Source organism: Oncorhynchus mykiss, chromosome 20, assembly GCF_057628025.1.
Source record: "Oncorhynchus mykiss isolate SJ-2025 chromosome 20, ASM5762802v1, whole genome shotgun sequence".
Taxonomy (NCBI): Eukaryota; Metazoa; Chordata; class Actinopteri; order Salmoniformes; family Salmonidae; genus Oncorhynchus; species Oncorhynchus mykiss.
This window is the reverse complement of record NC_143041.1, coordinates 25,595,990-25,609,352: the sequence shown is the minus strand read 5'-3', so window position 1 is coordinate 25,609,352 and position 13,363 is coordinate 25,595,990. Positions and strand designations below refer to the sequence as shown.

Genomic DNA, 13,363 nt, shown 5'->3' with positions numbered 1-13,363 from the left:
TAATTCACATCACTAAGACATGTGACCCCCAACTTTTACCAACACATATTTTTCACCACTAGGGGCAATAAAGTCCTAGACTGCTGTTACTCAACTTACAAACATGCATTACAAGGTCCTTGCTCGTCCCTCCTTCAGCAAATCCGATCATGACTTGTTTTTGTTTATTTATTTATTATAGTGTCACTCATCTTCATGATGCTCAGCCCACATGGGCTTATAAGACATTGTATTTGTTGTATACAAATAACATTTCATACTTATACTTTGTACACTGAGTGTACAAAGTGTACAAAGTGTACAAAACATTGGGAACAACTGCTCTTTCGTTGACATAGACTTACCAGGTGAAAGCTATGATCCCTTATTGATGTTACCTGTTAAATCCACTTCAATCAGTGTCGATTAAGGGGAGGAGACAGGTTAAAGAGCTTTAAGCTTTGAGACAATTGAGAAATGAATTATATATGTGTGCCATTCAGAGGGTGGATGGGCAAGACAAATGCCTTTGAACGGTAACAAGTGCCAAGGGCACCAGTTTGAGTGTGTCAAGATCTGCAACGCTGCTGGGTTTTTCATGCTCAGTTTCCCATGTGTATACAATACTACTTCATTAATCCCCAAGGGGCAATTAATTCCTGGCTGACAGGGTGCTTCAGACAGGACAAACACACACATTGTGCAATTTAAGAAACTACAAGTTAATGGTATTTACAGTTCTTAATTCATTGCAGGGCTAAACTATTTCTAGAATAGTCCCTAGGTCTTCCTTAATGGTCCTCGATGGCCTCGGGCACAAACGAGGCCCTGTGCCTATTGGTGGAGCACTTGAGACAGCACAGGACATGAGGACATGAGTGCTGAGGATGTTATAGGCCTTCCTCCTGGCCTGCTGCTCAAAGAATGAAGCCAGACTTATGAGAGGCACCCCGGGGATCTTACAACAGGTGTTCACAATGGCTTGGAGGTGGTTCCTGTTCTTGACAGAAAGGGATGTGAACCAGCATACGAAGGAAAAACAGCATGCTCTCGGTTTGCGATATCGATTTGTGGACAATTAATTAATTCAGTTTCATGAGGATGTATTGTCTCTGGTGAGCTTTTTCAAACTTCAGGGTGTTATCAAAGATGGTACCAAGATATTTATGCTGGTCCACAATGTCCACCTCTTCACCATGGATGATCACCTGGCCCATCCTGGGGGGTTTCCTCCTGAATTCGACTACCATTTCCTTAATCTTGGAGACATTCAACTCCAGCAGCACACTGTCACACCACTCAATGAAGTCCTGTAGGGCTGGTTCATGGTCCTACTCAGACCCTGGGTAGGATGGCAGTGGTCGTGAGCACTCTGACAGTCATGGGTATAGAACAGGTATTTCCAAACTGGAGTACAATGTAGCCCCAGGGGTACGCGCAATGCCGTCGGGGGTAGCCAAATAAAAATGTGACTCACATATAAAATACAATTATTTTAAAAATTGGAAAAAAATTATTCACATTTTCAAACAGTCAATTTATATTTTCCAACGGGGCTATACATTTGGGTGAGTTTTTTTTCTCGCCTGAGTAGCCTCGTTTCACTGCCAAAAATAAAATTAAACCATTCAGTGTTCAGCAAAAATAACAACACAATGTCAAATACAGGTAGCCTAGTCAAATAATTAACATCCAATCACATTAACCGTTATTCTCTCGCAGGAATTTCACTATGTAGCCAAATGTAGCCATTGCTCATTCCCTTTGCTCTAAAATTGATAAATGGTTAAAGAAAGTAAGGCCCGCGTCCATAGAGACACATACCAGCTCTACTGGTAGTACTGCTACTACCAGCAGTACTACACCGGCACCTGTCGACGACACAAGTTGTTCTGCTTCCACGAGCACATCCAATGCTAGCATCAGTAATTCTACATTCGTTGTTAGCCCAGCTAGCACGGACACTGACAGTTGTGAATCTGATGCAGCCGAAGAGCTACTGCCTCCTTACCCGGGAAAGCACCAAACAACAGACAGGGACGTTGGACCATCGAAGAGGCGCAAATATGATGAGAACTACATTGATTTGGGGTTCACTTATTTTGGGAGTAGTGCCTTTCCTCAGCCACAGTGTGTTATATGTGCAAAAGTACTCTCTCACAACTCGATGAAAAATTCACTCTTGCGCAGACGTTTAGAAACAAAACATGCCAATTTGAAAAATAAGCCACAGGAGTTTTTTGAGCGAGAATTAAGACGACTTTTGAGTAGTGGGACATGTATAAAAGCAACAGATACCATTAATAAGAAGGGCCTAGAAGCTTCTTATAGGGTGAGCTACCGAGTGGCTAGGACAGGCAAGCCCCATACTATTGTGGAGGACTTAATTCTTCCTGCTGCTGTGGACATGGCTGGGACCGTGCTGGGGGAAAAGGCCCAAAAAACTATACAGACAATGACTTCATCAAACAACACTGTTTCTCGACGCATCAGTGACATGGCAGGAGATGTTTTGAAACAATTACTGCTTTGCATACATGCCAGTGAATTCTATGCGTTTACAGCTGGATGAGTCAACAGACGTGGCGGGCCTGGCACAGTTCCTGGTATATGTCCGTTACGTTTATGGGGGGTCAATTAAGGAAGACATCCTCTTCTGAAAACCACTGGAAACCAGGACAACAGGAGAGTATATTTTTAAAGTACTGGACAGCTTTGTGACATCAAATGGACTTTGGTAGTCAAGATTTGATTTGAGACGTAAGATAGTGGCTGGGCCGCTCAAGGACATTCAGAGATTTGTCCCGAAGCCACTCCTGCGTTGTCTTGGCTGTGTTCTTAGGGTTGTTGTCCTGTTGGAAGGTGAACCTTTCACCCCAGTCTGAGGTCCTGAGCGCTCTGGAGCAGGTTTTCATCTAGGATCTCTCTGTACTTTGCTCCGTTCATCTTTCCCTTGATCCTGACTCGTCTCCCAGTCACTGCCGCTGAAAAACATCCACACAGCAGGATGTCACCACCACCACGCTTCCCCATAGGGATGGTGCCAGGTTTCCTCCAGACGTGACACTTGGCATTCAGGCCAAAGAGTTCAATCTTGGTTTCATCAGACCAGAGAATCTTGTTTCTCATGGTCTGAGGGTCCTTTGGGTGCCTTTTGGCAAACTTCAAGCGGGCTGTCATGTGCCTTTGACTGAGGAGTGGTTTCCGTCTGGTCACTCTACCATAATGGCCTGATTGCTGGAGTGCTGCTGTCACAACTTCTGCCGAAGTCGATGCCTCTCCTTGTTCAGGCGGTGCTCGGCGATTGTCACCAGTCTTCTAGCCATCATTGATCTATGTTTCATTTTCCATTGTTTTGTCTGGTCTTCTTACACACCTGGTTCCAATCCCATTCATTATATGTTGTGTATTTAACCCTCTGTTTCCCCTCATTGTCACACCCTGGTCGAAGTATTTTGTGTTTATCTTCATTTATTTGCTCAGGCCAGGGTGTGGCATGGGTTTTTGTTATGTGGTGTGTTGGTATTGGGATTGTAGCTTAGTGGGGTGTTCTTGTTAAGTCTATGGCTGTCTGAAGTGGTTCTCAATCAGAGGCAGGTGTTTATCGTTGTCTCTGATTGGGAACCATATTTAGGCAGCCATATTCTTTGAGTGTTTCATGGGTGATTGTCCTTAGTGTCCTGATGTCCGTGTTCCGTGTTCTGTGTTTATGTGCACGAGTATTAGGCTGTTTCGGTTTTCGTTACGTTTATTGTTTTGTAGTGTTTGTATTTAGATTCGTGTTGCTTCAGTTTAATAAACATGGATCGCAATCTACACGCCACATTTTGGTCCGATCCTTGCTACACCTCCTCGTCCGAGGAGGAGATAGAAGAAAGCCGTTACACTCATGTCCTTGTCAGAGATTGTTTATTGTTATGTTCATGTTTTATGGATTAGTGTGCGACGGGTTCTTGTACCCACATTTATTTTATTATGGTCTTTGGTTTTGGAGTTTCTGTTTTAAGTTATTAAAATACTCAATTTATACCAAGTTTGATTCTCCTGCACTTGACTTCCCTGCCACCTACATACATGATGTGACAGCTGCAGAGATGGTTGTCCTTTTGCAAGGTTCTCCCATCTCCACAGAGGAACTCTGGAGCTCCGTCAGATTGACTATCGAGTTCTTGGTCACCTCCATGACCAACGCCCTTCTCCCCTGATTGTTCAGTTTAGAGGGGCGGCCAGCTCTAGGAAGAGTCTTGGTGGTTCCAAACTTCTTCCATTTAAGAATGATGGAGGCCAATGTGTTCTTGGGGACCTTCAATGCTGCAGAAAGTTTTTGGTACCCTTCCCCAGATCGGTGCCTCGACATAATCCTGTCTCAAAGCTCTACTGACATTTCCTTCGACCTCATGGATTGTTTTTTTCTCTGACACACTGTCAACTGTGGGACCTTATATAGACAGGTGTGTGCCTTTCCAAATCATGTCCAATCAATTGAATTTACCACAGGTGGACTCCAATTAAGTTGTAGAAACATCTTAAAGATGATCGATGGAAACAGGATGCACCTGAGCTCAATTTTGAGTCTCATAGCAAAGGGTCTGAATACTTATGTAAATATGGTATTTCTGTGTTTTAGTTTTTATACATTTGCAATCACTTCTAAAAAACTGTTTTCTCTTTGTCGTTATGGGTTTGGAGTAACAAAATGTGGAAAAAGGGAAGGGGCCTGGCTACTTTCCGAATGCACTGTATGTGCATCAATTGATGCCTACATCAAATGAGTGGTACGTGATCTAGCAAAGAAGAAGCTGGGAGATGGGGAGTTGGAGTTATGCCTTGCATATTAAGAACAATTATCCATTAAATTATGACCAAGTAAGACCTTCGGCGTGGTGACCCACTGAAGAAAGAACAAGAGGGCAGGAGCGGCCCATTATGGTTATGTAATGTCATGCCAGGCTGGTCTGGCTGGGTGGTGTACTTTAGACTGCAGACCAGGCCATCTATGATAGATAGTGTAGATATGTGTCCTTAGCTGTCTGTTCCAGTTGGTCCTGGGCTACTCTCTCTGTCTGAACAGTGGAGGGTTGTTGAGACATGATGCAGTCATTTGAGGGACAGAGGGAACGGGCTGGAGTTATGCAGCAGTGAAGCAGCAGTACTATTACTAATATAATTAAAGAAAAAGACTAGGGTGGACTGTATCTTAGGCTAGGTTGAAAAGTGATATTGCCACTATGGCGCATCTGTAAGAATGCAGGAACAAAGGTTCAAGACAAGGTTTCCAGTTCTCGTTATTTATTCACTAACTAAAAGGGCACAGCAGAAGGTCACAGGAGCACATGGGTGGTAAGATGGAGATTTGATGGCTCGTAAGGCCGGAAGATAAGTTTGTGACAAGTTATGATAGGAGGTTGTGGTCTGAAGGGAATACAAAGAGGAGATAGATAAAATACATTAGTATACAATACAAAGTGCCATAAGTAAGGAGAAATATATAAGTATATCAACAATACTAACCAAACAAAGGACATTACCAATAAAATTCAATAAAATCAAATGTTTTTTGTCACATACGCCTAATACAACAGGTGCAGACCTTCCAGTGAAATGCTTACTTACAAGCCCTTAACCAACAATGCAGTTTTTAGAAAATACAGTGCCTTGCGAAAGTATTCGGCCCCCTTGAACTTTGTGACCTGTTGCCACATTTCAGGCTTCAAACATAAAGATATAAAACTGTATTTTTTTGAAAAGAATCAACAACAAGTGGGACACAATCATGAAGTGGAACGACATTTATTGGATATTTCAAACTTTTTTAACAAATCAAAAACTGAAAAATTGGGCGTGCAAAATTATTCAGCCCCCTTAAGTTGATACTTTGTAGCGACACCTTTTGCTGCGATTACAGCTGTAAGTCGCTTGGGGTATGTCTCTATCAGTTTTGCACATCGAGAGACTGACATTTTTTCCCATTCCTCCTTGCAAAACAGCTCGAGCTCAGTGAGGTTGGATGGAGAGCATTTGTGAACAGCAGTTTTCAGTTCTTTCCACAGATTCTCGATTGGATTCAGGTCTGGACTTTGACTTGGCCATTCTAACACCTGGATATGTTTATTTTTGAACCATTCCATTGTAGATTTTGCTTTATGTTTTGGATCATTGTCTTGTTGGAAGACAAATCTCCATCCCAGTCTCAGGTCTTTTGCAGACTCCATCAGGTTTTCTTCCAGAATGGTCCTGTAGTTGGCTCCATCCATCTTCCCATCAATTTTAACCATCTTCCCTGTCCCTGCTGAAGAAAAGCAGGCCCAAACCATGATGCTGCCACCACCATGTTTGACAGTGGGGATGGTGTGTTCAGCTGTGTTGCTTTTACGCCAAACATAACGTTTTGCATTGTTGCCAAAAAGTTCAATTTTGGTTTCATCTGACCAGAGCACCTTCTTCCACATGTTTGGTGTGTCTCCCAGGTGGCTTGTGGCAAACTTTAAATTACACTTTTTATGGATATCTTTAAGAAATGGCTCTCTTTTTGCCACTCTTCCATAAAGGCCAGATTTGTGCAATATACGACTGATTGTTGTCCTATGGACAGAGTCTCCCACCTCAGCTGTAGATCTCTGCAGTTCATCCAGAGTGATCATGGGCCTCTTGGCTGCATCTCTGATCAGTCTTCTCCTTGTATGAGCTGAAAGTTTAGAGGGACGGCCAGGTCTTGGTAGATTTGCAGTGGTCTGATACTCCTTCCATTTCAATATTATCGCTTGCACAGTGCTCCTTGGGATGTTTAAAGCTTGGGAAATCATTTTGTATCCAAATCCGGCTTTAAACTTCTTCACAACAGTATCTCGGACCTGCCTGGTGTGTTCCTTGTTCTTCATGATGCTCTCTGCGCTTTTAACGGACCTCTGAGACTATCACAGTGCAGGTGCATTTATACGGAGACTTGATTACACACAGGTGGATTGTATTTATCATCATTAGTCATTTAGGTCAACATTGGATCATTCAGAGATCCTCACTGAACTTCTGGAGAGAGTTTGCTGCACTGAAAGTAAAGGGGCTGAATAATTTTGAACGCCCAATTTTTAATGTTTTGATTTGTTAAAAAAGTTTGAAATATCCAATAAATGTCGTTCCACTTCATGATTGTGTCCCACTTGTTGTTGATTCTTCACAAAAAAATACAGTTTTATATCTTTATGTTTGAAGCCTGAAATGTGGCAAAAGGTCGCAAAGTTCAAGGGGGCCGAATACTTTCGCAAGGCACTGTACCCCCCAAAAAGTAAGAGATAAGAAAAACAAATAATTAAAGAGCAGCAGTAAATAACAATAGCGGGGCTATATACAGGGGGGTACCGGTTCAGAGTGAATGTGTCAATGAGCGGGGGCACCGGTGTCGATGTAATTGAGGTAATTATGTACATGCAGGTAGGGTTACTAAAGTGGCAATGCATAGACAATAACAGAGAGTAGCAGCGGGTGGGGGTGCAAATAGTCTGGGTAGCCATTTAATTAGCTGTTCAGGAGTCTTATGGCTTAGGGGTAGAAGCTGTTTAAAAGCCTCTTGGACCTAGACTTGGCGCTACAATACTTCCTGCCGTGCGGTAGCAGAGTGAACAGCCTATGACTTGGGTGGCTGGAGTCTTTGACAAATTTTAAGGCCTTCCTCTGACAATGCCTGGTATAGAGGTTCTGAAGGGCAGGAAGCTTGGCCCCGGTGATGTACTGGGCCGTACGCACTACCCTCTGTAGTGCCTTGCGGTCGGAGGCTGAGCAGTTGCCATCCCACGCGGTGATGCAACCCATCAGGATGCTCTCGATGGTGCAGCTGTAAAACCTTTTGAAGATCTGAGAACCCATGCCAAATCTTTTCAGACTCCTGAGGGGAATAGGTTGAGTCGTGCCCTCTTCACAACTGTCTTGATGTGCTTGGACCATGTTAGTTTGTTGGTGATGTGGACGCCAAGGAACTTGAAGCTCTCAACCTGCTCCACTACAGCCCCGACGGTGAGAATGGGGGCGTGCTTGGTCCTCTTTTTCCTGTAGTCCACTATCTTCTCCTTTGTCTTGATCACGTTGAGGGAGAGGTTGTTGTACTGGGCACAGGGATTATGGTGGTCTGCTTGAAACATGTTGGTATTACAGACTCAGACATGGAGAGGTTGAAAATGTCAGTGAAGACACTTGCCAGTTGGTCAGCGCATTCTCGGTATACACGTCCTGGTAATCCGTCTGGCCCAGTGGCCTTGTGAATGTTGACCTGTCACATCGGCTGCGGAGGACGTGATCACACAGTCCTCCGGAACAGCTGATGCTCTCATGCATGTTTCAGTGTTACTTGCCTCAAAGCGAGCATAGAACTTTTTTAGCTCGTGTGGTAGACTTGTGTCACTGGGCAGCTCTCGGTTGTGCTTCCCTGGCACGTTCTGACCTTAGTTCTTTTGTTATGTCTTTGTTTTAGGTTGGTTTTAGGCTGGGTAGCCTTTTCCCACCTGTGTTTCGTGGGTGATTGTTTCTGTCTTTGTGTATGTCACCAGACAGGTCTGTTTCGTTTCGTGTCATTCCCTTTGTTATTTTTGTTTGAGTGTTCTGAGTTATAATAAATATCACCATGAACACGTACCATGCCGCGCATTGGTCCGATCCTTGCTACTCCTCCTCAGAAGAGGAGGAAGACGAGCGTTACATTCCCTTTGTATTCTGTAAAAGTTTGCAAGCCCTGCCAGATCCGACAAGCGTCGGAGCCGGTGTAGGACGATTAGTTCTTAGTAAAGTATTGATGCTTGCCTGTTTGATGGTTTGTCGGCAGGCATAGCAGGATTTCTTATAAGCTTCCGGGTTAGAGTAGCCTAGTGGTTAGAGCGCTGGACTAGTAACCGAAACGTTGCAAGATCGAATCCACAAGTTGACAAGATAAAAATCTGTCGTTCTGCCCCTGAACTAGGCAGTTAACGCACTGTTCCTAGGCCGTCATTGAAAACAAGAATTTGTTCTTAACTGACTTAGTTAAATAAAGGTAAGAAAAAAGTCCCGCTCCTTGAAAGTGACAGCTTTAGCTTGGTGCGAATGTTTCCTGTAATCCATGACTTCTGCTTGGAGTAATATCTATGGAACTCAGGATATATAAGACAAAGGAAGGAAGGAATACTTTCTAAGGAAAGTATAGCATCATAAACTGATTGGCAATAAACATACCGGCTAGAAAGTTAGCATTATACAATTCTCTATATACATAAAAGGCACTTACTTTAGAGTCCGGTAAGCACAACGAAGGAAATCGAATAAGGACTTGGGCCGCCTCATGCCACTAGAAACACCGAACAAACACTGATATAAAACTAGCTGCTTATATAGGTGAGGAAAGGAGAGGAATGGTGATTATCAGAGTGAGTTCAGGTGTGGTGAGTTTGCCAGAGAGCCGGCGCGTCCAAAGTGTGATTAGGGAATTGGTGAGATGGCATGATCCTTCAGAACTGTAATAGGACTCATAATAAATTGGATATTACATGGTTATTACACAAGAGGCCCAGAGGTGTGTTTGTGCCTCATTCTGAACACACTTACCCATAGTACAACCTGCTCCCAATACCCAGCTATTGTGTGTGTTCATAGCCGTGAAACACTAAGAGACTGCTGAGACGAGCAAGCAAGCACATGTGTGTGTGTGTGTTTGTAATGTTACATTAAAGAGTATTTTGTGCCTTAGGGAGGGTGATAAAGAGGAGAGTGCATAACGGGACGTCTGACATCTGTCTATAAGACACGAGAGAGTGTGTGTGTGGCTGGCCCTAATGCATCTGAACTACTTTGAGAGCAGTGTAGTTTCACATGGGCCATTTGAGCTTCACTAGTGTGACAGGCATAGCGACACACACACACACACACACACACACACACACACACACACACACACACACACACACACACACACACACACACACACACACACACACACACACACACACACACACACACACACACACACACACACCTTGCTACCACCTCCTAATACCGCCCTGTATAAGGAGCCGTGCTACTCCCCATCACCCCTCTGTGCTTGAAGACTCACAGTTGATCAGTCCCTATGAGAGACTGGTTTGTATATATTTAACTGGAGTGCTTCCCTTAGGGCTGGAGGGAGGGGGGCTACAAATCGCTCCCTGCTAAAATCTGTCATTTATAAGAATAACAAGCTGTTTGTCTTTTTTGGAGCCTGGAGATGGAGATGGGAGGTTATCAGCCAATATGATGATATGATATGATGATACTAAGAAAGAGAGGGAAGGTAAATGTGGGTGAAAAATAAGTGTTGCAGAGAGAGAGAAAGAGACAGAGAAAGATGGACAGAATAGAAAGGGAAAGAGCTATTGCGTGATAGAGGAAGTGAGAGGTGAGTATCGTGAGAAAATGCTTATCCCAAGGTAGTTTCCTGTTTGATAACTAGTTCATTTGGTCATTTTCTTCTCTGGCCTCTCTTAACAATCAATTTCTTACGTTAACCAACGTTCTACGTGTTTTAATGTTGTCTTTGGACTGAGAGAGGTTCATAAACATACACAAAAGCATCATCAGCTGCTCTACACTTAAAATGAAAATTAAGCTTTTGGGCCAAACTTAAGCATTTGCACCAGGTGCAAAGTTTACACCAGTAGACACACGTTTTTTAAGTGAATTAAATATTGAGGGCAGACCAAAAAGACTAAATAAAGGTTAAGAGGAAGTATAATAAGCTTTGTTTTTTGAGGTTTTATCCCCTATTGAAAAAGCTGGTGCAAACTTTACACCCAGAGCAAAATGCTTCGTAAATCTGACTCTTTGGTCAGTGAGCAGGCAGCATTACTTTTCCCAAAGCATCTCTTTCTTTTCCCAAAGCATCTCTTTCTTTTCCCAAAGCATCTCTTTCGTTTCCCAAAGCATCTCTTTCTTTTATCAAAGCATCTCTTTCTTTTATCAAAGCATCTCTTTCTTTTATCAAAGCATCTCTTTCTTTTCCCAAAGCATCTCTTTCTTTTATCAAAGCATCTCTTTCTTTTATCAAAGCATCTCTTTCTTTTATCAAAGCATCTCTTTCTTTTCCCAAAGCATCTCTTTCTTTTCCCAAAGCATCTCTTTCTTTTATCAAAGCATCTCTTTCTTTTATCAAAGCATCTCTTTCTTTTATCAAAGCATCTCTTTCTTTTCCCAAAGCATCTCTTTCTTTTCCCAAAGCATCTCTTTCTTTTATCAAAGCATCTCTTTCTTTTCCCAAAGCATCTCTTTCTTTAATCAAAGCATCTCTTTCTTTTATCAAAGCATCTCTTTCTTTTATCAAAGCATCTCTTTCTTTTATCAAAGCATCTCTTTCTTTTATCAAAGCATCTCTTTCTTTTATCAAAGCATCTCTTTCTTTTATCAAAGCATCTCTTTCTTTTCCCAAAGCATCTCTTTCTTTTATCAAAGCATCTCTTTCTTTTATCAAAGCATCTCTTTCTTTTATCAAAGCATCTCTTTCTTTAATCAAAGCATCTCTTTCTTTTATCAAAGCATCTCTTTCTTTTATCAAAGCATCTCTTTCTTTAATCAAAGCATCTCTTTCTTTTATCAAAGCATCTCTTTCTTTTCCCAAAGCATCTCTTTCTTTTCCCAAAGCATCTCTTTCTTTTATCAAAGCATCTCTTTCTTTTCCCAAAGCATCTCTTTCTTTTCCCAAAGCATCTCTTTCTTTTCCCAAAGCATCTCTTTCTTTTATCAAAGCATCTCTTTCTTTAATCAAAGCATCTCTTTCTTTTCCCAAAGCATCTCTTTCTTTAATCAAAGCATCTCTTTCTTTTATCAAAGCATCTCTTTCTTTTATCAAAGCATCTCTTTCTTTTCCCAAAGCATCTCTTTCTTTAATCAAAGCATCTCTTTCTTTTATCAAAGCATCTCTTTCTTTTATCAAAGCATCTCTTTCTTTTATCAAAGCATCTCTTTCTTTTATCAAAGCATCTCTTTCCCTCCCCACTGGAAAAGCCAATAATGTTTAGCGCCATAATGTGCTATAATGTCCCACTAAGTGAGAAAGAGAAAGGGATGACCCTTAACAGTCAATTGAGAGGACAGAGGTTATTCAAACCACAGCATTACCTTCAGAGCCAGACCTTTTAAACTGTGTCAATCCCACACTCTGAGACAGAGTGAGATTAGAGCAGTGACAGAACTATAAACCAGAATAACTGGTGTGTCAAACTGAAATCCTTTAGAAAGAAGAAAGGAGGGAAAAGAGGAGTAAAAAGAGGATTGGTGAGCCTAGCGGAGTCTACAGTTCTCACCGTAAATAATACATCACCGACGGCCCAAATCCTCAAGACTGGAGGAGTGCTGTGCCGTGTGTGTGCGTGTAATCCACTAAACTGCATTTGCGCAGATGATCCAAGTGCAATCTCTAGTGCTACAGCCAAGGCCTCCATCAACACACAGTAATACAGATCCTTGATGTGTGTATGTGTTTGTGTGTGTTTTGAGTGGGGATCACAGAAAATACTGTGGCTGGTCTGAGATCCAAAGGTTTTTTGGGGATTGAGCAGACCAGTGTGTGTGATGTGTGTACGCATTTGTGTGTGTGTGATGCTCTCTCTAACCTAGGTCTATGGATGCACAGTCAGCTGGAGGGGTGAGGGAAAAGGTAGGGGGCCTCTTAGATCAAACACTTCCCACCACCCCTCTCTCTCACACACCCCTCTCTGTCTCTTGCATGTCGGTTTAGTGAGTCTGTCAGATCAGAGGCAGTAGGGATGACTAGGGATGTTCTCTTGATAACTATGTGAATTTGACTATTTTCCTGTCCTGCTAAGCATTCAAAATGTAACGAGTACTTTTGGGTGTAAAGGAAAATGTATGGAGTAAAAAGTACAATATTTCCTTAAGGAATGTGGTGGAGTAAAAGTAAAAGTAGTCAAAAATATAAATAATAAAGTAAAGTACAGATACTTCAAAAAATTACTTAAGTAGTACTTTAAAGTATTTTTACTTAAGTGCTTTACACCACTGTGTGTGTCTGCTGAGTAGCTGTGCTTACCGCTGCGGCTGCGTAGCATCCTAGCTGAGATGTAGTTGGTTTCGATAGGGGGGTTGGTGATTGTGCTGTCCACTGAGCTAACCTCTCCTCTGGGCTGCTTCAGAAGCTCTGTCAGGGTCCTGTGAATGGACAGACACACATATTACAGTTAGACTTTAGAATGACTCTCTACATGTGTGGTGATTGAGTAGGAACAGTGAGTGGGGATTGAACAAGATGATCCCGTGGTTATAGGCAATCGACCCAAGCCCTAACCCTAAACTCCTGGGCAAATAACTCCCCATAGCTGGCCACTGTGTGTGATTGTAGGCTTAGTCAAAGCCAAAAATAAGAACAGCAGCACTGCAG

General features: G+C 42.6%; 1 protein-coding gene across 1 annotated transcript in view; it reads right to left on the bottom strand.

The window, feature by feature from the left end:
* The window catches only part of LOC149974468 (protein shisa-9B-like), a 46,840-nt gene that overhangs the window by 20,289 nt on the left and 13,188 nt on the right, over window positions 1–13,363 (bottom strand). The window contains exon 3 of the mRNA XM_090212692.1: window positions 13,016–13,134. Within this exon, the coding sequence (XP_090068818.1) occupies window positions 13,016–13,134 (119 nt within the window). The remainder of the gene's footprint in view (window positions 1–13,015; window positions 13,135–13,363) is intronic.